General features: G+C 45.0%; 1 protein-coding gene across 1 annotated transcript in view; it reads left to right on the top strand.

The window, feature by feature from the left end:
• The window catches only part of PITPNC1 (phosphatidylinositol transfer protein cytoplasmic 1), a 267,578-nt gene that overhangs the window by 216,765 nt on the left and 26,440 nt on the right, over positions 1-24,373 (top strand). Inside the window, exon 6 of the mRNA XM_055408242.2 lies at positions 5,663-5,758. Coding sequence (XP_055264217.1) covers positions 5,663-5,758 — 96 coding nt within the window. The remainder of the gene's footprint in view (positions 1-5,662; positions 5,759-24,373) is intronic.

The following is a 24,373-nucleotide window of genomic DNA, read 5'->3' as shown; positions in this document are numbered from 1 at the left end:
TAACCATGCAGTTGTGGAGTCAACATAAATGACTCCTCTTCTGGCCTGTTCTTTCTTTTGTAACGAATATTTAATTCACCTTGTATTTTTGGGAATAGCTTCCCAGTCTGTCTCTCTTACTAGATGATAACTTGTGAAGAGCAGGAACTCAACCCTTATCTTTGCAGCCCTCAAAGCCAAGGGCAGTATTTCATATGCAATTGAGTGTATAAGTCAGGGCCTCATTAGGAGGCCTAAACCACAAAAGTTTGAACAGGAAGAGTGTAATATAAGGAATTATCAATTTATTCTAGTTATTAATTAGAGTTATTTGATGGGCGCTGGAGCGGCAGCTGCGCAGTGCTGGAATGACTTTTGAGGACACGTCCAAGGGCAAAGGAGAAGCCCCAGCAAGATGGTAGGAAGGATGAAATCACATTTAGAATCAAACGCCATATCCGCCAGAGACGCTCAGAGGGCTCAAACAAACCTTGTATGCACCAGGACCCCAAGACCCCACAGGGACTGAGACAGACTGTGTGTGAGCGTCTCCTGTGGAGGATGGGTCAGCAGTGGACGGTCGCAGGGGCAGGGGCTCTGGGTGCAGCAGACCTGGGTATGGCATAAGCCCTCTTGGAGGAAGTCGTCATTAACCCCACCATAGAGGCACCAGATTTACACAGGACTGGAGAAACAGACTCTTAGAGGGCACAAACAGAAACTTGTGAACACCAGGACTCAGGAGAAAGGAGCAGCGACCCCGCAAAAGACTGACCCAGACTTGCCCGTGAGTATCCGGAAGTCTCTGGCAGAGGTCTGGGTCGGTGGTGGCCTGCAGCAGGGTTGGGGGCACTGAAGGTAGTGGTGCGTGCATGGGACCTTTTGAAGGAGGTTGTAATTATCTTCATTACCTCCACCATAGTTTGGCCCCAGGTCAATAACAGGGAGGGAACACAGCCCCATCCATCAACAGATAATTTGATTAAAGATTTACTTAGCATGGCCATAGCACTGGTCATAGCAACACAAGAGAAGACTCTACACATGGACATCACCAGATGGTCAATACCAAAATCAGATTGATTATATTCTTTGCATCCAAAGATGGAGAAGCTCATTACAGTCAGCAAAAACAAAACGGGGAGCTGACTGTGGCTCAGATCATGAATTCCTTATTGCCAAATTCAGGTTTAAATTGAAGAAAGTAGAAAACCACTAGACCATTTAGGTATGACCTAAATCAAATCCCTTACGACTGTACAGTGGAAGTGAGAAATAGATTCAAGGGATTAGATCTGATAGGCAGAGTGCCTGCAGAAATATGGACTGAGGTTTGTGACAACGTACAGGTGGCAGGGATCAAGACCATCCCCAAGAAAAAGAAATGCAAAAAGGCAAAATGGTTGTCTGAGGAGGCCTTAAAAATAGCTGTGAAAAGGAGAGAAGCGAAAGACAAAGGAGAAAAGGAAAGATATACCCATTTGAATGCAGAGTTCCAAAGAATAGCACGGAGAGATAAGAAAGCCTTCCTCAGGGATCAATGCAAAGAAATAGAGGAAAACAATAGAATGGGAAAGACTAGAGGTCTCTTCAAGAAAATTAGAGATACCAAGGGAACATTTCATGCAAAGATGGCCACAATAAAGGACAGACATGGTACGGACCTAACAGAAGCAGAATAGATTAAGAAGAGGTGGCAAGAATGCACAGAAGAACTGTACAAAAAAGATCTTCACAACCCAGATAATCACATTGGTGTGATCACTCGTCTAGAGCCAGACATCCTGGAATGTGAAGTCAAGTGGGCCTTAGAAAGCACCACTACACACAAAGCTAGCAGAGGTGATGGAATTCCAGTTGAGCTATTTCAGATCCTAAAAGATGATGCTGTTAAAGTGATGCACTCAATATGCCAGCAAATTTGGAAAACTCAGCAGCGGCCACAGGACTGGAAAAGGTCAGTTTTCATTCCAATCCCAAAGAAAGGCAATGCCGAAGAATGCTCCAACTACTGCACAATTGCACTCATTTCACATGCTAGCAAAGTAATGCTCAAAATTCTCCAAGTGAGGCTTCAACAGTATGTGAACCAAGAACTTCCAGTTGTTCAAGCTGGTTTTAGAAAAGGCAGAGGAACCAGAGATAAAATTGCTAACATCTGTTGGATCATCAAAAAAGCAAGAGAGTTCCAGAAAAACATCTACTTCTGCTTTATTGACTATGCCAAAGCCTTTGACAGTGTGGATCACAACAAACTGTGGAAAATTCTTCAAGAGATGGGACTACCAGACCACATTACCTCTCTCCTGAGAAACCTGTATGCAGGACAGGAAGCAACAGTTAGATCCCAATTTGGAACCAGTCTGTTCCAAATTGGGAAAGGAGTACAAGGCTGTATATTGTCACCCTGCTTCTTTAACTTATATTTAACACATCATGAAAAACGCTGGGCTGGATGAAGCACAAGCTGGAATCAAGATTGCCGGGAGAAATATCAATAACCTCAGACATGCAGATGACATCACCCTTATGGCAGAAAGCGAAGAAGAACTAAAGAGCCTCTTGATGAAAGTGAAAGAGGAGAGTGAAAAAGTTGGCTTAAAACTCAACATTCAGAAAGCTAAGATCATGGCATCCAGTCTCATCACTTCATGGCAAATAGATAGGAAAGCAGTGGAAACAATGTCAGACTTTATCTTTTTGGTCTTCAAAATCACTGCAGATGGTGACTGCAGCCATGAAATTAAAAGATGCTTTCTCCTTGGAAGAAAAGTTATGACCAACCTAGACAGCATATTAAAAAGCAGAGACATTACTTTGCCAACAAAGGTCTGTCTAGTCAAAGCTATGGTTTTTCCAGTAGTCATGTATGGATGTGAGAGTTGGACCATAAAGAAAGCTGAGTGCCGAAGAATTGATGCTTCTGAACTGTGGTATTGAGGAAGACTCTTGAGAGTCCCTTGGGCTGCAAGGCGATCAAACCAGTCAATCCTAAAGGAAATCAATCCTGAATATTCATTGAAAGGACTGATGCTAAAGCCGAAACTCCAGTATTTTGGTGGGAAGAACTGACTGATTGGAAAAGACCCTCATGCTGGGAAAGATTGAAGTCGGAGAAGGGGATGACAGAGGATGAGATGGTTGGATGGCATCACTGACGCGATGGACATGAGTTTGAGTAAACTCTAGGAGTCAGTGATGGACAGGGAGGCCTGGTGTGCTGTAGTCCATGGGGTCACTCAGAGTCGCATAGTGACTGAACTGAACTGAACTGAAACTTTGATAAGCGTAATTATAAAGATGTAAAGAGCACATGTGTAACCTCCCCCATTATCAACATCACTCACATAAATGGTACATTTTTTAATAAAGCTAGACATACATTGACACATCATAACCATCCAAAGTTTGTACCTAAGGCTGAGGAAATGGACACTAGGAAGAAGAAACTCATAAGGGGCCCACCTCCATGGCTGGAGCCTGACCTCCTTGCAGAGACTGTGATCATAGCCCACTGGATGGCAGAGAAGTTTGCTGGGTTTCCTGGACCAGAGGTGGTCCACAGTTGCTGGGTGGCAGAAAAGTTCCCTCTGGGTACAAGTGAGATGAGACTGGTGGGCAAGAATATAGAGTCAGGGCACCATTGGCAATGTGTGGCTGGAGCAGAGGGGTGCCTACATCAGAAGGGCCACAATGAAGGCCAGGACTCCAAAGTCACCAAGCAGCTGTGCACTCTGGACATGGAACTGGGACAGAGCAGCACTTCATTCCCCTCTCCCCGCAACAGATTGTATCCCAGGAATAAGATTCACACCAGGAAGAGAAGCCCCCTTCTTCCTGCAGGGTTCCTCTAATACATGGCTTAGTGGCATACTCATTGTCAAGAAGAAGTGCTTACAGGGTCTGGTCTGTTAGAGCAGAGACTAAAGGGTGAATTTGGAGCAGAAGGCCAATAATGTAATAATGTGATAATGGGTGATCCAAAACTATGTGAATTAAATTAGGAAAAGCCACCTAATCTGTCAATAACTCCCTTAACCCCTGTTCATTTCCCCTTCTTTCAGTCCCATAAATTTTGCCACCAATAAATGTCAAAGCTCTCTAACTTCTCTTGTAATTTACTCTCTAGCAGCTCATTTGCCTCTGGGGTGTTCCATTCTTGTTTTCTTAATGAGGCACATGACTTCTCTCGCACACACTTAAAAGAGACTCAAGCGAAAAGAGAGAGGGTGAAACACACAAACACCCTGAGACCCAGTGTGTCATTTCGTGTTTCATTTCTCCACTTAAACTTATTTTCCCTCCTTTTCTCCATTTCATTTCAAAGCAATCTACCTATCCCTCCCAAGCACTTTGGGAGTGTCTCCAAGCACTTGACTTCACCTGGCCGTGGTCGGAATCAGAGCTGATCCAGGAACTAGTCTTCTGTGCCCTTAAGGAAAATGCAGTGACCTCCTCAGTTCAGACCGGGGAGTCAGTCTCCTTGAACAGATCTGAAGAGTCCAGTATCTAACCATTATAGAAGGAAATTGGTGACAGAGCAAACAGCAGCCTGGGCAGATAATTACCAGCACAAATATTATTCAGAAAGCATTTGGAAAGGACTAGCAGTTTCAACTTGTAAAGAGCCCTCCAGATGCTATCCTGGGGGAGAACATGTTATTAATAGGCTCCAAATTTGTGTCAAGACAATGTTCTTAGGCATCAACCACCCTCTTTTTCCAAAATATTTCGTTCTCTTCTGGAGAGTCAGATTTAATTAGTGTTAGCAGATGATTCCCTTGTAGAAATTAGCTAAACAGTGAGATAGGGATACAGTTAAGACTTTCTCCAAGGATGAAGTGATTTGCAAACTTAATCTTTTTACTATCCTTCAGAAGTGATGAGAAGATATCCCTGTAAGGTCAGAAAAAAATGACACTTGGGAAAAGTAGAGGAACTTACTCTTCCCACCAGAGTGTATATCTATATTCGTGGCTCTCTTACATATTTCTTTGCAAGTGTTGGGCATTCTGGGCCAGTAGAACCAAACCTAGATTGACAAGAAGGCATCTCAATGCTTTTTCAAGCGCCACCTTCATACTCCTATGTGTACCAAAGAAATCATGCTTTTAAATGATCAAGAATAATACACTGGGTAATGGGATTGTGGACAGTCTTTATTTTCTTCTTTTCGTTTATCTGTATTTTCTGCAATGAGTGTATGTTATTTCCAAAATTAAATATATGTAAACACTTTAATGAAAAAAAAACCTTATTTTTCTTTTCTAAATCTCAGGCTGTATTACTGCTTTTTGTCTCCTATCTACCCAGAACCTTTTTAGCCTCTTCCCTCTCCCTGTTTAGATTAACTGCCAAAAGTCAGCAGACTTCCTTTTTGGAAGAGATTTATTTCTTCACTCTTGAACTTCTAAAAACAGCTTGTTTTATCTTCTTCCCCTCACCAAGCGGTGATTGATGCCACACCTGCCTCTGATGTGACAAAATGTAAGCGATGAATAAAAGCTTCTCATGATTCTTGTACATTCTGAGGCAGCGGAAAGCTCTCACCAGGGGCACTGAGCCATGTGAAGATGCTCTGTGGGGAGTTACTCTGCCTCACGCACCATTGGGCCAACTTGCGGGCACCTTGAGGGTCTCACCTACCGTCACTCACCTTTGATTTGTTGCTCTGCTCTTTCAGATTTTTGACAGCGAAGCCAAAGATCTGGAGAGAGAAGTTTGCTTTATCGATATTGCCTGTGATGAAATTCCAGAACGTTACTACAAAGAATCCGAGGTGAGCAATAGACGGGGTGTCATGTGGAGGAGAGTTACTCTTTCAGCAAGCTTTTATTAAGTCCACCCTGACCCAGGGCACATCCATCTGTCTTTGCGTTGAGTCAGTTTGCTGTCACAGCTTACTGAATCCTTTCCTGCAAGTCTCAGAGTGGAGTTCCTGCTTCGGGGGGCCCATCATCAACCCCAGCTGCCCTCAGCCTCAGTGTAGTCTCCCATCTCCCCAGCTCTGCCATTATTCTGGGCAGCAAAATAACTCGCAGGCTGAACCACCCAACTGATAACTGGCCTATAAAACACAGAGGCCACCTCTGGCTTCCTGTTTGGCCAGGCCTGGGGCCAGCCTGTCTCCCCCCTCTGCAGGGGCTGTGTTTTATTTACATCGTTGGGGTCTAACACAAAGAAAAGACTCAATGAGTCCTCCCTGAGTGAATATTGCAACTTGGGCAGCTTGTCTCTGCACAGAAACTTTGTCTCAAAACTGAACGGACCTTCATAAAGCCCTTTCCTTTTTTTAATCTTGACTGAGAATAAATTTAAGAGAACATCTTCCTGTATGATTTCCACCTACCAGAATCCACTGTTTGCCTCAGTGCAAACTTTTATCCTGTTAGTATAAGTCCCCACTTACGGCCTGTTAGTATTTTATTAATGGCTGCTGATGGAACTTGGGTGACCCCCTTGTAAATAACGTCTCAGCCCTGCAACAACAGATGCTGGGCTATTTTTGTTGTTTAGCAACATGCAGCCAATCGCAGCATGTTTGGACTCATGGCCCTCTTCTCGTCCTTGAGCTGTAACACATGGACCTTGAAACTCTCTCCTCGGCTTCATTAAGGCTGATTTAAGATGTAATAAATAAACCCGGTAAGAATGAATTCCACCGTGACACACGCTGGGCTCTGAGTGTGGTTCAGAATTTTTTTGCCTCTACCTTTTGGGATTCATTTGGATGTCAGAGTCTAACCCAGTCTTAGCGAATGCTTAGCTGCTTAATTGCAGGCATGTGCTCTGCAGCTGCTGTCCCTTCAAATCTTGGGAGAGGCTGATGGGAATGACTCTTGGTGGGACTCAAAGGCTGAGCCTTTGAACGTCATCCATTTACATTATACTCTGCAGCCAACCACACTCATGAATTTTCAGAAAAACAAAGCAAAATGCTCTCTGCATAACTGTGGACCTGCTCAAGAAGAGAAATTTGGCCTCCCCTTGTCTTCCTTTTCTGTGTTTTCATCTCAAGGCCACCAGTACTTACGGGGCTTCAGTGATGGGGAAGGCATCATGCAGTGCATTGGGTGAAGCTGCTGCCTTGTCGCTTCTGTGGCTTCTTGAGCCTGGGGGCTGTTGTCTAACCTGAACATCCTGGTCCCTTTGGTAGCTTCTAGAAACGCAGTATTGGCAGAACACTCTGAACTGATCTCAGCTCTTCCTCTTAGATGGCTTCAGTGTGGTCCTGCCTGGCATCGGGAATCCCCTGATTCAGTGGAAAGACTTAGCACAGATACAGAATACTAATGACAAAATCAACAAGACTCATTTCTAGTCAGCCAGTGCCTGACTCATCTCCCTGTGCTTTGTGCTCCAAGAACCACCACTGGAAAGCTTTTCCTCATTGACACAGATATTTGAGGAACATTTTTTTCATGCTTCACTGTCATTCATTTTCCCAGGCCATAAAGTATCCTTTTCAAGATACAGTTTGACCAAGGAAATGAGAGAGGAATAGTCATTCATGCAGTAAATATGTACTGAGTACTCACTGCGTGTCACAGACAGTATTTATTTATTTTTGTTTGTTTGTTTGTTTGTTTTTTGTAATAAAGTTTTATTAAAGTATAAAGGAGATAGAGAAAGCTTCTGACATAGATGTCAGAAGGGGGCAGAAAGAGTACCCCCCACAGACAGTATTTAGATGGGGACATGGCAATGAGCAGAAGAGACACAGAGGATCTCTTCCCTTACAACACTTCCAGTCTAGCACGGGAGCCAGACCATAAAGAACTAATTCCATAATAAACATGTGGAGTTAAGGAAGTTTGCAGGGAGAGTTACCATGATACGGAAACTGAACATAAGATGATACGATCAGGAAAGATGCTTGGGAAGACATAACCTGCAGGAAGAAAAGAGCTGGGGTCAGTGCTCCAGGTGGAGGTGACAGCATGCATGGGCGTCCCACTGTGACACCTGTGAGGAAGCAGAAGAGACCAGTGTGGCAGCAGCACCAGAAGGAAGAATGGCAGGAAGGGAGGTTGGGAAAGAGGATGAGGCCACGTTAAGGTGCTTAGATTTTATTCGTCTTCAGTAGAATGCCTCTGAAGAAATTATAGCTGGGGCATCATTTATGCTCTGATTTATGCTTTTAAAAGTTTGCTCTGGGTGGAGAATGGACTGTCCAGTAGCAGAGTGGAAGTCAGGAAACCACTGAAGTCATCAGAATTATCTACTTTGTTGGTTATTTAGGTTATATGGTAACTTGAGCTGGAGGGCTGGGAACAGAGGGTTCTGAGGTATCTATTGAAGATAGAATTGACAGGGATTGGTGATAAACTGGGTGTGAAGATAAGAGAAGAGGAAGAGGCAGGCTGACCTTAAGGTTTACTGCGTGGACAACAGATAGATGGGGGTGAGAGAAGGAATGGGTTTGGGAGAAAGACGATGGATATTGTGATGCCAGTGAGACATCTCGAACAAACAGACATGAGTCTGGAGCTCGGATAAGAGATCTGGGCTGGAGACAAACTGGGGAGTGTTTTGGAAATAGAAGAATTTAGAGTCCCAATGATGAACGAGAGTGAACAAGCATAAAGTTTTAGTGGGAAGGGAGTCCAGGTCCTAGTATCACATTAGGACAGTAGTGTTTGGAGATCAGGGAGAGGATGGCGAGGCCCCTGGAATCTGCAAAGAGCTGGGCAGAGAATTAGACGGAAAGCAAGAAGAGAGCACCAAGGAATGCAAGTTTCCAAGAGAAGAGAGCGAATGGTTATGCTTAGTGCTGCTGAGAAATCAAATAAGAATGGAAAACTGTCTCCAAGAGCAGTGGCTCTAAACTGAAAGCATCCTTACCCCACAAGGATGCTTACAATGTCTGGAGACATTTTTGGTTGTGACAACTTGGGAGTGCTACCAACCACTAACCACATTCTAGAATGAACAGGACAGCCCCCACAACAAGAGTTGTTGTTCAGTCGCTAAGTTGTGTCCGACTCTTTTCTGACCCCATGGTCTGTAGCCCACCAGACTTCTCTGTCCATGGAATTTTCCAGGCAAGAATACTGGAATAGGTTGCCATTTCCTTCTCCAGGGGATCCTCCCAACCCAAGGATCGAACCTGAGTCTCCTGCACTGCAGGCAACAAGATTCTTTACCTCTGAGCCACCAGAGAATCCCACCCCTCACACGCCAGTATGCCAAGGCTGGAAAATCCTGCCCTGAAAGTAAAGGTCACTGGAGATGAATTGGATTTCATTCATTGGAGGTTTGGATTTCGCTCGTTCATTCATTCATTGGCGGTCTGGATTTTGCTCTCACACCCAGAGCCACCCCTGCCTGTCCTGGAATCTTCAGTTCAGTTCAGTTCAGTTCAGTCGCTCAGTCGTGTCCGACTCTCCGCGACCCCATGAATCACAGCACGCCATAGGGTTACTTAATGGATGTGGAAGAAAGGGGCCCCAGTAGGCTCGACCCTGCACATTCTATCAAGCACTGCTTCCCACACGATCACCAGCCTACATTACATGTAGAATTTTTTCTCACTCTTTCTAGCAGTTAGACCACAAAGGAAAGAACATAATTGGGAATTGCAATAAAACCATAGGAAAAGTGTGTTCCGTGGGATTCCCTTGTGACCCAAACTCACCATCATTCAACTTCCAGAATCCAGATTGCTGTATGAACCAACCAGAAGGGAGAGAGTGAGATTCCAAGGCTGTTTGGGTTGTGTGTCATTACCCAGGGACTGAGAATGAGGGATAGAGATACCAAGGGAACATTTCATGCAAAGGTGGACGCAGTGAAAGACAGAAATGGCATGGACCTAACAGAAGCAAAAGATATTAAGAAGAGGTGGCATGAATACACAAAAGAACTATACAAAAAAGATCTTCATGACCCAGATAACCACAGTGGTGGGATCACTCACTTAGAGCCAGACATCCTGGGATGTGAAGTCAAGTTGGCCTTAGGAAGCATCACTATGAATAAAGCTAGCAGAGGTGATGGAATTCCAGTTGAGCTATTTCAAATCCTAAAAGGTGATGCTGTGAAAATGATGCACTCACTATGCCAGCAAATTTGGAAAACTCAGCAGTGGCCACAGGACTGGAAAAGGTCAGTTTTCATTCCAATCCCAAAGAAAGGCAATGCCGAAGAATGCTCAAACTACTGCACAATTTCATTCATCTCACATGCTAGCAAAGTAATGCTCAAAATTCTCCAAGTGAGGCTTCAACAGTACATGTACCAAGCTGGTTTTAGAAAAGGCAGAGGAACCAGAGATTAAATTGCCAACATCCAATGGATCATCAAGAAAGCAAGAGAGTTCCAGAAAAACATCTATTTCTTCTTTATTTACTATACCAAAGCTTTTGACTGTGTGGATCACAACAAACTGTGGAAAATTCTTCAAGAGATGGAGATACCAGATCACCTTACCTGCCTCCTGAGAAATCTGTGTGCAGGTCAGGAAGCAACAGTTACAACTGGACATGGAACAACAGACTGGTTCCAAATCGGGAAAGGAGTACGTCAAGGCTGTATATTATCACCGTACTTATTTAACTTCTATGCAGAATGCATCATGTGAAATGCCACGCTGGATGAAGCACAAGCTGGAATCAAAACTGCCAGGAGAAATATCAATAACCTCAGATATGCAGATGACACCACCCTTATGGCAGAAAGCGAAGAAGAACTAAAGAGCCTCCTCTTGATGAAAGTGAAAGTTGGCTTAAAACTCAACATTCAGAAAACTGAGATAATGGCATTCGGTCCCATCACTTCTGGCAAATAGATGGGGAAACAGTGGAAACAGTGACAGACTTCATTTTCTTGGGCTCCAAAATCACTGCAGATGGTGACTGCAGCCATGAAATTAAAAGATGCTTTCTCCTTGGAAGAAAAGCTATGACCAACCTAGACAGCATATTTAAAAGCAGAGACATTACTTTGCTGACAAAGGTCTGTCTAGTCAAAGCTATGGTCTTTCCAGTAGTCATGTGTGGATGTGAGAGTGGGACTATAAGGAAAGCTGATCGCCGAAGAATTGATGCTTTTGAACTGTGGTGTTGGAGAAGACTCTTGAGAGTCCCTTGGACTGCAAGGAGATCCAACGAGTCCATCCTAAAGGAAATCAGTCCTGAATATTCATTGGAAGGACTGATCCTGAAGCTGAAAACTCCAATACTTTGGCCACCTGATACAAAGAACCGACTGATTGGAATAGACCCTGACGCTGGGAAAGATTGAAGGCAGGAGGAGAAGGGGACGACAGGGATGAGGTGGTTGGATGTCATCACCGACTCAATAGACATGAGTTTGAGCAAGCTCCGGGAGTTGGTGATGGACAGGGAAGCCTGGCATGCTACAGTCCATGGGGTTGCAGAGTCGGACACGACTGAGCAACTAAACTGAACTGAGAATGAGGGAAACAACTGGTTTAGAAGTCAAACCATTTCCAAACAAATTTCTCCTCTGTACACTGTAAATAATTAGCATCCTTCTCCCCACCACAAGAGTTTCCTTCTAAATGAAATCAAACCTTGTCATTTTCTGCTTAAAAGCTCAATCCCTTAGTATGGACCTCTGCCTTCTCCCCTTTCTGACCCTCACCACCTCCGCGTCTCTCAGTTGGAAATCTTCTAAACACTAATATTCATTCGCGTTTAGAGTTCCATCAAACGTGACTTCTACTCTGTGGGCTTCCTGGGCACCCCACTCCCTACCCACTGGAGCAAGAGTTTTGGTCTGTGGTTTCCAGATGATGCTAGCTCCACAAAAACAAGGGCTGTCTTCTTTATCACTGTACCCCAGCAGATAGGATAGCACCAGCGCATAGCAACTGCCCACAGAACAGTTGTTGAATGAATGAGTGAAAGCCATGGGCTTTATTTTTTTTCCTTCTAGCAGTGACAATCTCAGAATGAGTGCTATCATTTGTAGCCATTAAGCTAACAGTTGTTCATCAGTTCCATATATATATATTTTTTTTTAATCTGAGGTCTACAGCTTTATGAGCTTTTTCTTCCAATCCATCTTTATAAGTTGACTGTGTCAGCATCATAAATAGGAAACACATTTTCTGCAGAGAAGGCTGAAATGCTGGTGGACTCAATCTGTTCTGAGATTTTTGAGGTTTATCCATTCAGACCAGGGTTATCTAGGTCACCACTCAGCTCCCATGTGTGTGTCTCTCTCTCACGCACATACACACACACACACACTGCCACCCAGGACTAAGCAGGGGGTTGAAGTATTTTCTTTTCTTTTTCCATTTATCCCTGGAAACCTCCAAACCACATGAGAGGCAAGAATGCCTCTCTCATTAAGGTGACCGGAGCTGGAAATTTTCCACGGGGTGCCCTCTGTCTGGTGGCATAAGAGCCCCCACTAACCAGAGTTTTAACAGAACTCAAGACTCAGAACCCGCTGAGAGCCCAGCCCGGCACTGTCTTTATTATCATTTGCCACTGTTTCCCAGCCACATCAGGGGCCTGAGCTGCAGCTCCCAAGAGCCTCTCAATCTCAAGTTTTTTGCTCTCCTACATGTAGCAGGACTTTGCAGGGCAGCGCTGCATTGTTAAAAAATCAGTGTGACTTCTCAGGCACAGAGGGCACCTCCATGCGTCTCCACGCAGCCCCGCCAAGGCCCTGAGCCCATTAGAATCATAAAAGTCTTTGGATCAAGTCACTTCCGCACCACCCAAGCAGCAAAGACGAAGTGAAGCCAATATCTGAGCAGGTTGTACTTGTTATGTGGTTGACACGTGGGTTCTTTCCTCTGCCAAGATGTCCATCCCTTTGATGCTCTGCCAAGATTTCAAGGTGAAGATCCCAGCCCAGGAAGGAGGAACTGGAGACGATAAGTCATAGCACGCGCTCAGAGGACACAGGCAGTGAGTCTACACCTGCCAAGCTGAGCTGGCCGTTTGGGATGAGGGAGCAAATCTCGACACCCAGCCTCCAGGATTGGTTGAGCCTAGACAATCTCCAAAAGTCAGGCTTAGGGAGCTCTGACTCAGAGGCTTTTGTGTTGGCTCAAGTCCAACCCTCTTTCTTCTTGATTCATTGCAGTCGTTTTTAGTTTGATTTGATTAGATTTTTTTTTTTTTTTTTTTGCCTTGTCCATGGCATGCAGGAATCTTAGTTTCGCCCAACCGGAGATCAAATCCAAGCCCCCTGCATTGGGAGTGCAGAGTCCTAACCACTGGACCATCAGGGAAGTCCCTCATTTGCATTTATTAAGTGCTTACTGTGTGCCAAACTCTGTGCTAGGCACTGGGGCTACAAAGGCCATAATCTCACCAGTCTCCACCACCGTTTGAACTTGATCTTCTTATTTTTAAATAGAAATGTCTCTTTCCTTTTGGAAGATGTAAAAGAAGTCTCCATTTTACCAGTGATAAAGAGCACAATAAGCTGGATGGCATCACCGACTCTGTGGACATGAGTTTGAGTGAACTCCGGGAGTCGGTGATGGACAGGGAGGCCTGGCGTGCTGTGATTCATGGGGTCGCAAAGAGTCGGACACGACTGAGCGACTGAACTGAACTGAACTGAATCCTAATGGAGAAATTAAAGGAACTCACAGTGTTTTAAACTTGGGTATCAGTGAAGGAGAATGTGAGATTGTCTGAGAAGCAAGCAGCCCTCGTATAATTGGAGATAGGAGGGTACAGGAAGTCTTAGGCAGGATTTTATTTAGAGCTTTCCCTTTGAGTTGGTTAACTGGAGGACTCTTTGGAGCTCAGCCTTCAGGCCCCTGGGTTAAAGTTTTCCTGAACTAAGAAATCCTTGGCAGCCAGTTCATCAGTCTCACCAATGTAAATATCTGCTGGATTGTCTCTTAAGGGAGAGAGATGGGAACAGAGATGTGTCTAACTTTTCCAATAACTGTCAAGGGTGAGAGATTAAATGCTTTTTGCTGAGTACAACGGGCCCCCAGATAGGGAACAAAGAGATGAAATGAGCAAATATTGTCATACATAGCTATACCCTTCAGTACAAAGTGCTTCTTTCGAATAACTCTGCTCCCTCAAATTAAAAATACTTTCACGTCCGTCTATATCTTGGCGGTTGAGGGTGGTCAGAATTTTCACTTATCTCCAATAGCCAGATTTAACACAGCTGCCTCCCGCTGGGGTGCATGGTGCAGTTCAATTTTTTGTGTTGTTATTGTCATTTTTTCCCTTTCCCTCCGTCCATCTGTTTCTTTCTGAGAATATAATGCAGCTGTTTGGTGATAGGCTCCAATTTACCAGTGCTGGGTGCCTCTGAGAGAATAAGAACTGGTTGCCCTCGCTGGTGTGGGGCAAAGCCCCTGCCACCAAAGTGCTCCCTGATGACAGCCACCAAAGCTGGGGCAGGAAGTCTGCAAGGAGAGGGTCAGGGTAAGTGTTCCCCAGAGCTGCTGCATCACAGGGTCTCCATGAGGCCAGTTCCATTAGAGACAGAAGCTTGTGGAGGCCTCTGAAAGTGGCCAGAACAGTAGATGAGAAGGAAAGCCCTGGGAAAAAGAACATTCTACAGTGGAGCTTCTTTTAACCTGCTTCCTCCGAAGCCTGGGTGACAACACAAATGCCTCCAGTGGTCCCAGGAGGAGAACAACACGTTGACCATACTGTCATTACAAAGGCCCTCCTGATCGTACAGGACAGTGTTGAGTCATCTCCTGGGCAACTACCTTTCCTTCCCCCCTGCCCTCCCCTTTGCAAGTTGGATTATGTCCTGTTCATTAATCCAGGTGGATGGCACTGGAAAAGCAATGGGTATCCCATCCAGTGGGAGGCTTCGATGATATTGGAGTGGCTCCCTTTGTGTGTGGGAGTGGCTATCCCATCACCTTAGCCAGGAAGACTTGGTCCCAGCAAGGATGCAGAGAAGTCTGCCATTCCCATGATCTTCGAGAACATATCCTCTGTGAAGACGCAGTGTGAGACCTTGGGTGTTAACACAATCAATGAAAAGTAGGACACCCTCACCTTTAAGAAGCCCGTGATCTGGTTGGGAGGATAAAGGCTGACAGCATAGGCTAAATGACAACCTAGCCTCAGGCAGCAGGAGAAAGACCTTCTTACCATGTGGGATTCACTCCCCAAAAATTCCTCTGCTCTGCATCACTGCGTGAATCAAGAAGGGGGCAGCCCCATAAACAGAAGTGGTCAAGGGGGACTTTATAGGAGTAATGAAATCTGAACTGGGCCTTTAAACAATGTCTACTTTTATTGTTTATCTGTTCACAAAATAATTCATGATCCTTGTTTAAAACAAAAAGTCCAGGATTTCCTTGACAGTCCAGTTAAGATTCCGTGCTTCCAGTGCAGGGGGCACAGGTTCGATCCCTGGTTGGGGAACTAAAATCCCACAAGTTGCAGGGTGCAACCAAAAAAAAAGCCCAACATGACATAAATGTGTAACATCAGAAAAGCAAATGTCCTGTGTCCTAATCACACAGTTAGATGTTGTTGAAGCTGGTATTTGTGGTGTTCATACTTAAACATAACACATACCTAACACTGTTTTATAAAATTGAGCTCATAGGATGTAACTTTGCAACATTCATTTTCTCAATAATGATATAAGCTTTCTGCCTTTCTGGGGCAGCACACATCTCTCTGACAGGCTTTGTAACAATTGTATAATGTGCCAGTGTGCAATTATGCCATACTCTGTTTGATGGACATGTAGAGTGTTTTCATTCTTTCGCTATTACAGTACTGTAGCAACATCCTCATGCTATATTTTTTTGGTATAGTTTTAATATTTCTGTAGAATATTTTCTGAAAGTGACATTGTTGTATCAGTGGGTATGCACTTAGGGAGGCCTCGCAGGTGATGACAGCCACTGGGCTTCATCAGCACCACTGACTGACCGTTTTGAATCTCTTCTTCCATTCAAATGAGTGGATGGATGGAGAGATGAGATGAAATGCAGTGAGATGATGTGAAAGGCGCGGCATTAACATGCCCAGTCCCGGCACGTAGTTAGCATTTAATAAATGTTCCCTTCTCCCTGTTTTGATGCTGGCATTGAGATCTGCAGATGTGTTGCTGGTGTGGTTGCTCAGCAGAAACCAAGTGTCTTTGGAAAGTGGCTGCCATGAGTGGGGCTGTGGACGTCAGTTTGCATGTTGCTTTTTAACCTGTTGGCATGAATGGAGAAAAGAAGCAGAGAGGTGATGTCAGTCACTCCAGTTCACAAGATGACAGAGTTCGCTGCGGGTATAGCAAGATCCTTCAGAAAACAGAGCCATTTGTACAGCTGAGACTTTTGTTTTAATGTGTTATTATTGCTTCTGTTATTGTTTAACCTGAATTCAGACTGGCGTGTGCCTCTGATAGTTCACCCCCTAAGAAACTTTAGAGGTTACTTTACTGTTTGTTGTGCCAAATTAGGACACTCCATGGCCCTGGGGTCCAGGATGCTTCCCAAGGCAGTTTGAGCGTTTTATCAACCGATCTCCTTAAGCCTTTTACCAGGTGTATTTTACTTTATTTTTTTAATTAATTAATTATGGCTGCACTGGGTCTTTGTTGCTGCATGTGAGCTTTCTCTAGTTGGGGCGAGCAGGGGCTACTCTCTCTAGCTACAGTGCATGGGCTTCTCATTGTGGTGGCTTCTCTTGTTGCAGAGCATGGACCCTAGGGTGTGAAGCCTTCAGTAGTTGCAGCATGTGGAATCTTCCTGGACCAGAGATCAAACCCATGCCCCCTGCATTGGCAGGTGGATTCTTAACCACTGAACCACCAGGGAAGTCCCCAAGTGTGTTTTAGAAGAATAAGAGTTAAGACTTTAAAAGAAGGAAGCAGGGTTCAAAGGGCCCAAGGCTTTCAACCAAAAGTGAAGAGATGCAACCAAGCTCTTCTCCAGTCCCGTCTCATGGAGAACCTCCCTGTGTACTTTGAAGAAAGCAGACATTAAATCCACACCTTGCTCAGAACTTGAGTCGCCAACATCAGCCCCTGCTATTTTTTTGTCTTATTAAAACGCCAGAACTTCTTGACCCTTAGAGCAGAGTTCCCAAATCAGATGAGAATCCCCTTAGGAGCTTCCAAAAAATATAGATACCCAGAACCCTCTCTGGACCTACCTAACCAGATGCAGTAAGATGGGAAACAAGGATAAATGAACCAGGTTTAGGGGGGAAGAAACCCTCCGAGCAGAGCATCCCAACCTTTTTCATGGCATGATGCACATAGAAAATGATCAGTTTTGACTGGCATGTCGGGGAGCTCCTCATCACAGAGGACCACCCGCAGGGTCAGGAAGCCCAGTCTTCTCACCCAGGGACCAAGGGAGCCAGTACCTTGTCACATCTATTATCCATTCAAGGCAAGGGAATTCTGCCTAGAAGAGATGCATTTACCATGTACACATTTTAAAAGCATTATATTGTTACTTAATTTTGTAGAAGCAAAAGGAAACAGCAATGTAAGCCTGGAAGACTGCCCGTTCCCCTACCGAGGGAGGGGTCAGTACCTTTGAATTTCATTCCATCTGTTGAGAATCTGATCCCATCTGTCATCTGTAGAGTCATACTCAATGCCTTCCTTGCCAGCCGATAGTGTTTTTATAATATACATTTGTGCAGTTTTCTCCTAAGTTGCTTCTGAGTTGGGGGCCATCTTCGGATCATCCAAATTTATTTTCTTTCATTAAAAGCAATAGTCAGTGTCCATCAGAGCCTCTGGCTAGGTCTAGCCCAAGCCATTTCCCAACTAGCTCTAAGAATCTAGAGCTGTGACTGGGATGATGGAAGTGGTATTTTTTTCCCTTGAGAAATAGACCTGACCCAGTGATTGCCTCCTCCACTTCTAATTTTTTTGCAGGCTCCGAGTACAACTGTTCAGCTTCTGCTCCAAAAATATCCAGGGAAGAATAGGTCCTATTAAGTTGCTTGTCTTCATCTTTTATTGTTAAGGGACCCAAAGAAAGACATACAATTACCAGCTCATTAACTTGGGCCTTAGAAATTTTAATAGATTTCTCACCGAATTGCTAAACCTGACTTTAGAGGGACAGGAACTAACTTTCGAGAAAAAGAGAAGTCCTTGCTAAGTTGTTTTATTCAATTATATCTTTTAATGCTAACTGCAAAATAGATATTGTTTCCATTTTACAGATAGGGAAACTGAGGCTCATAAAGTCTCAGAGCTTGCCAATGTTTCAGGAAGCCTTAATTCAAATTCCAAAGATTGTGCTTCTCCTGCCCCATCAAGCTGGCTCCTTCAGGCAAAGCTGAAGGTACAGACACTGTTGTCTGTCTTTAAAAAACACTGTAGACATTTGTTTCCTTCTGAAATGTAATTCGCTAACCCCAAATCTCAACGGCCGAGTGGGGAATCTCTGGGAAAGACAGAGTAAGTAAGAGGAAGGGCCCTTCCAGTCCCCTAGTTACCCTCTTTAACTTTTTTTTTTAATAGTTATTTATTTTGGCTATGCAGGGTCTTGGTTATGTCACTGAGGATCTTAGGTTGTGGCATGTGGGATCAATTTTCCTGACGAGGGGTCAAACCTGGGCCCCCTGCATTGGGAGCATGGAGTCTTAGCCACTGGACCACCAGAGAAGTCCCCCTCCTTAGCTTTAATGATCTCATGAAAGTTGACCCTGTATCTTATAGGTAAATAATAGTGATTGAAGCAAACCTGGTCTGGGAAAAAAAAAAAAAATCTGGCCATCCCACAACTGAGTAATACAGGAGCCCATTAAAGACAAAATAAAAGTCATAGCCTCTAAAGAAAACACCCACCAACTTCCAGTTTGGGAAGCATTCCTCTTCTTATTTTTATCATCCCCACAGCAGTCCTGTAGTTAAATAATTTGCCCCGGTTCACACAGGTAGTGGTTGCTGAATCAGAAGTTCAAACCCATGGGTGTCTCATTCCAAAGCTCTTCTGGTCCCCCATTCAGTTCTGCTCCACAGAAACTAGGGCCATCAGAGGTGCTTCTTGAGCCCAGTAAACAATGACATGAAAGTGACAGTGCTGGGCACTCAGTCATGTCCAACTCTTTGCAACCTCCTGGACTGCAGGTCACCAGGCTCCTCTGTCCATTCTCCAGGCAAGGATACTGGAGTGGGTTGCCATGCCCTTCTCCTGGTGGTCTTCCCGACCCAGGGATCAAATCTAGGTTTCCTGTGTTCCAGGCAGATTCTTTACCATCTGAGCCACCAGGGAATTCAAATAATGAAGGTTGAAGTAGTACAAGGAAGCCACTCTTCATTTTTACCTGCTTTATATATTGGGATTCCAAATAGTGTTTTTTTTAAGCTTGCAGTTTTTTATTCAGTTGGTTATTTAGTTAGTTTTGGCTGCTTCAGGTCTTAGCTGCAGCATGTGGCCATCTCACTAGTTGTCGTGTGTGGGCTCAGAGCCCATGGGCTCTGTAGTTGCAGTGTACGAGCTTAGTTGCCCCACAACATGTGGGATATTAGTTCCCCAACCAGGGATCGAACCCACCTCCCCTGCGTTGGAAGGCATATTCTTAACCACTGGACCACTAGGGCAGTCCCCTAAATAATAATATATTTTGAAAAGCAAAATGAGTTCCAAAGCTAAAATGAGCCTGAAATCTATTCCAGCTTTAAGAATGGGGATCTTTTATTGCTTCCAAATACAGAGCTGATTGACTGTCTCTACCCCAGTTTCTGTTCAACAAGTTGGAGGTCCACGTTTCCCAAAATAATACCGTATATGAGGAGCAAGCTTAGATTCAGGGACAGTTAATCCAGTGCTGATCACTGTTGCCATGTTGCAACTCATCAGGAATATTTGTTAGTCTATTATCAGCTTTTGATTTCAGGAACTGATGCTATCTATGGGCCAAATTGTGTATCTTCAGTATGGATGGATAATATGGTTAGTTATGTTTCATACTGTGTGTCCAAAGAGCACAGCTAAGATCAGAGTGAGCACGGACCGTCCACAACATGCAGTCCCAGCTCAAAGTCTGCAAACAGAGCCAGGTCCTAAGGGCACTCTTTTCTGGGAAGAGCTTGGCTCCCAGGCTATTAGGAGAGCTGGTGCCTGGCCTCTCACTGTCACATGTAGTAAGGCAGGGGATCCTCTCCCGGTGGGCCCTTGAATAACTTTACTGGTTTTGATTAGAGGTGATCTTATACATAAAAAGTCATCGCTGCCTGAAAGAGCAGATTAGCTTTATGTAGCAGGATATTAGGGAACCATCTCTTATTGCTCTGGAATTGGGAACCAGGCCCAAAGCTGGGGATAAGAAGTTGTAATTCCACATCCCCCAGCAGCTGCTTGTCACCAAGGTCAGGTACCCCAGGACTGGCCCTCTTGCCATGGCGTCTATCTTCCATCTCTCCCCAATTCCCAGTCTGTATTTGGAGATGGGGAGGGGAGTTCTCAGAGTCATTTGGGGTATCCCTGCCTAACCCCAAAGCCATGTGAAGGGAGTATTCCAAGAGAATTAATTCTAGAAATTGGAGTGAAAGTGAAAGTCACTCAGTCATGTTCGACTCTTTGCGACCCCATGGAGTATCTGGTGGGAAAATAAAGGCTATTTCCAAGCCGGGGACCTGCAGATCCACATGCAACCCTGCCATCTCATGAGTCTGGGGCAGGGCTGCAAAGTGGCCCTAGAAGTTCATTGGGGAACATAGAGACTGATTGATGCCTGCTTCCCATCTGGAGATTTCTGAAGGAGGAAGTTTGTGGAAGGAGCCCGTGGCAAGGACACTGAGATAGAACTGTGGAGAGTGAGTCTGGAAATAGGAAGAGGGCGTTCTTTTGGACATTATACAAAATGAAGATAATAGCATACTACTTTAGAGGTTTTGTAGTGGGGGAATTTCTGTTTGCTCTGAGACCCACAAGTTCTCCAATTCTATGATACCAACCAGGTGTCAATAATTCTGTTCATTTCTGACACTTCCTGTCTTTAGCATCACATAGCACAAGTTCAAGGACTCAGTCCTACAAGACCACTTGCACATCAGATGCCAGTCACAAGCCCAGGGCCACCACATTATGGTTATTTTTCCCTTCCTCCCACAGCATCATCCTCACATTCAAGAATTTGCTGGGAAGACTCACAGAACTCAGGAAAACAGTTAATTTACATTTACTTGTTTTTCAGAAAGAGTACAGTTCAGTAGCAGCCACATGGATAAAATGCATAGGGCAAGTATGAGGGAGGGAGGTACAGCTTGCATGCCGTCTCCAGGCATGCCCCCCGCCACCCGCAGCCCCTGCACAGAGATGTTTTCACCAACCAGGAAGCTCTCCAGATCTCATTGTCAAGCATTTGTATATTTCAGTCGCCAGCCTCTCTCTTCTCCCCACCCCAGAGGACAGCCGACTAAACACTTAATCTCTCTGAGACCCAGCCCTATCCTGAGGCCATCTAGGGACTGCACCCTGAGTCACCTCACATATATTTCTTCTGTCACAAAGATTAAATAAGAGAGTGTACCCAAAGTGCTGGATCCAGACTCTGGTTCCCAGCAAGAATTTGATGAGCATTAACTAGTTTCGTGATCGCCAAAGAATTGATGCTTTTGAACTGTGGTGCTGGAGAAGACTCTTGAGAGTCCCTTGGACTGCAAGGAGATACAACCAGTCCATTCTGGGGGAGATCAATCTGGGTGTTCATTGGAAGGACTGATGCTAAAGCTGAAACTCCAATACTTTGGCCACCTCATGTGACGAGTTGACTCACTGGAAAAGACTCTGATGCTGGGAGGGGTTGGGGGCGGGAGGAGAAGGGGACGACAGAGAATGAGATGGCTGGATGGCATCACCGACTCGATGGACATGAGTTTGAGTGAACTCCGGGAGTTGGTGATGGACAGGGAGGCCTGGCATGCTGTGATTCATGGGGTCTCAAAGAGTCGGACACAACTGAGCGACTGAACTAAACTGAACTAGTTTCGTGACTTTTCCCTCCTTCCATCCTCCACTTTCTCCTGACCACCTCTCTCAGGGTTCTTTTTGCCTTCATCTTTTCCATAGCCCCTAAAAGTCATCACCCTCAAGGCTAGAGGCCTTTGACTACTCAGTGGTTTTGTGGTTTGCTCAAATTTTCCATTCTCATGCTTCCTCTTCTTCAAGTAGAGAGTCTTGAGTTTTTCTGGCCCTGAATTAGAACCGAGAAGGGCTCAGAACACCCACCAAAACACTCCCCCCACCACCACAGCCACCTTTTTCTCTGCCTTTCTGCATGTCAGACACACCTTCTGAGTCAAGTTCCTTTAAGAGAGTCGCTTTGCAGAGGACTGGCACAAATCACTCTGTGTTTGCTGTACGCGCTAGTGCCAAGAGCAAATGCTTTAAAAATAGCACTTTAGGTATTAACTGCTAACAACGCAATAATTGGCTGCTTCTGGCCACACTTTGCATTTAGGGTTTTATTTTTTTTAACTGATGCATAGCAGGTGACCTTTTAGTAAAGTTTTCTGTCAATTCTCAAGTGCGCTGAAAACTCCTTAGTTCTGTTGGGTTTTGTGTTTTTTTTTTTAATATCTTTATGAGATCCAGCTCATGTACCATACAATTCACCCATTTAAAGTATAGAATTCAGTAGATTTTAGTATATTCACAGATGTGGATAACCATCATCACAATCAAATTGAAAACATGTTCACCAGCCCAATAAAGAAACCCTGTATGCTTTAGCAATCTCACCCCCTACTCTTTTACCTCAATCCCAACCCAGCCCTAGGCAGTCACTAATTTTCCTGTCTCTGGATTTCCCTGTTCTGCATGCTTCATATGAACAGAATCCTTTAATATGTGATCTTTGGGGACTAACTTTTTGAAAGTTCTTTAATTTTTCTGTGTATCCCTTTTATGATTCAAGTTCAAGAAATGTTTGTCCAGGGAATCCCCTGGCTGTCCAGTGGTTAGAACTCCACGCTTTCACTACCAGGAACCCAGGGTTCAATCCCTGGTGGGGGAACTAAGATCGTGCATGCTGCGCAAAAGAAATGTTGGTCCAAATTAGGGGCTAAATCTTATCCTGATCAAAAGGGCCATTCAGTAAAGGGGAATGAAAATAACACCACCTTGGAGTCTTCAAGAAAAGTTCCCAAATGCAGGAAAAAAATCTGATGTCATTCAGATGGGTTAGTTCATCCTTACTTGAGGACTGAGCATTATAGTTACATAGTGTAGCATTTCTTAGCCAGTGACTGCTTAGCCCTTTTTCAGTTAACATTTATCAAAGACTTCTAATTTCAATTAACAGGGCAAGCCCCTGTTGGCTATAGTCCTTTGTGGTTCAGACTGAAAGAGTAATTAATCACAGAGACTTTATATCTCAGTAAATGTCGGCCAATAATATTGCCTTGGAGATGCAAGCTGTACTTCAGCCAGGCTGAGATCTCCTGCGGGTTTCTCCTTGCACCTCCCAGGTATGAGACAGATCCTGACAAATGCAGGGACACAGTTTCACGTCGGCTGCACTAATCAAAGCCCTTAGCGTCATCTTTGTTCTGCTTTGTCCAAGTGCGAGATAGATGAAACCTGAAGGTGTGACTGACCTCCGGGGTGAGGAAGGAGGAAGCCTTCTAAAGAAGATGCACCCGCACCAAAGGAAGGGTGGCCAGTATGGTCCATCTGGCCCCGGGGAGAAGCCCTGGCACCAGCTCAGCTCCCTCCATACAGATGGGCTTTAACGACAAGCGTCCAATTTGCCATCTGCCAGGCCTCGGGAGCACCGATGGGATTCAGAGCCAGGGCTCTTGCTGGGGATGAATTTAGAAGCCCCCAGCCAGAGGAACTTGCAGACTGGCACATTCCCAGCTAGCCAGCTGCGGGGCGGAGCCCTCAAAGCAAGAGCATTGACCAAGTAGATGAACACGCTACTGAGGAGTCAGAGGGGAACCTAGATTTCCCTTGTGAAAACCTCTCTGACTTGGTGTTAGAGGTTGACCTGAGTGCCCCCCAAAAAAGAAGTGTTGAAGTCCTGACCCTCAATACCTGAGAGTGTGACCTTATGTGGAAATAGGGTCTTTACAAAAGTAATCAAGTGAAAGTGAGGTTCGGTGTGCCTAATCCAGTATGACTGTGTCCTTAGGAAAGGGGGGCAGTTTAGATGCAGAGACAGACGTGCACGGAAGGAAGGTGATGTGAAGGCGCACGGGGTGAACACCATGTGACCAGATCACACATCTGCAAGTCAGGAAACACCAAAATTCTCAGCAAACCAAACCAGCAGAGCTGGCACAGGGGGGCAGGACAGATTCCTCCTCACAGCCCCCAGTGGGAACCGACCTCCCCAACTCCTTGATCTCAGACCTCTGGCCTCCGGAATCCTGAGAGAGCACATTTCTGCTGTTCAAGCCAGCCCGTTTGTGGTACTTTGAACGGCCACCTTAGCAAACTTACATACAGCTGGGTTCCCTGTTAGGGAAACAAGCTCCACCCTAGCTGGGA

This window comes from Moschus berezovskii, chromosome 20 (genome assembly GCF_049115385.1).
Source record: "Moschus berezovskii isolate FMDL1 chromosome 20, NW_MosBer_1.0, whole genome shotgun sequence".
Lineage (NCBI taxonomy): Eukaryota > Metazoa > Chordata > Mammalia > Artiodactyla > Moschidae > Moschus > Moschus berezovskii.
This window is presented reverse-complemented; position numbering and strand designations above follow the sequence as displayed.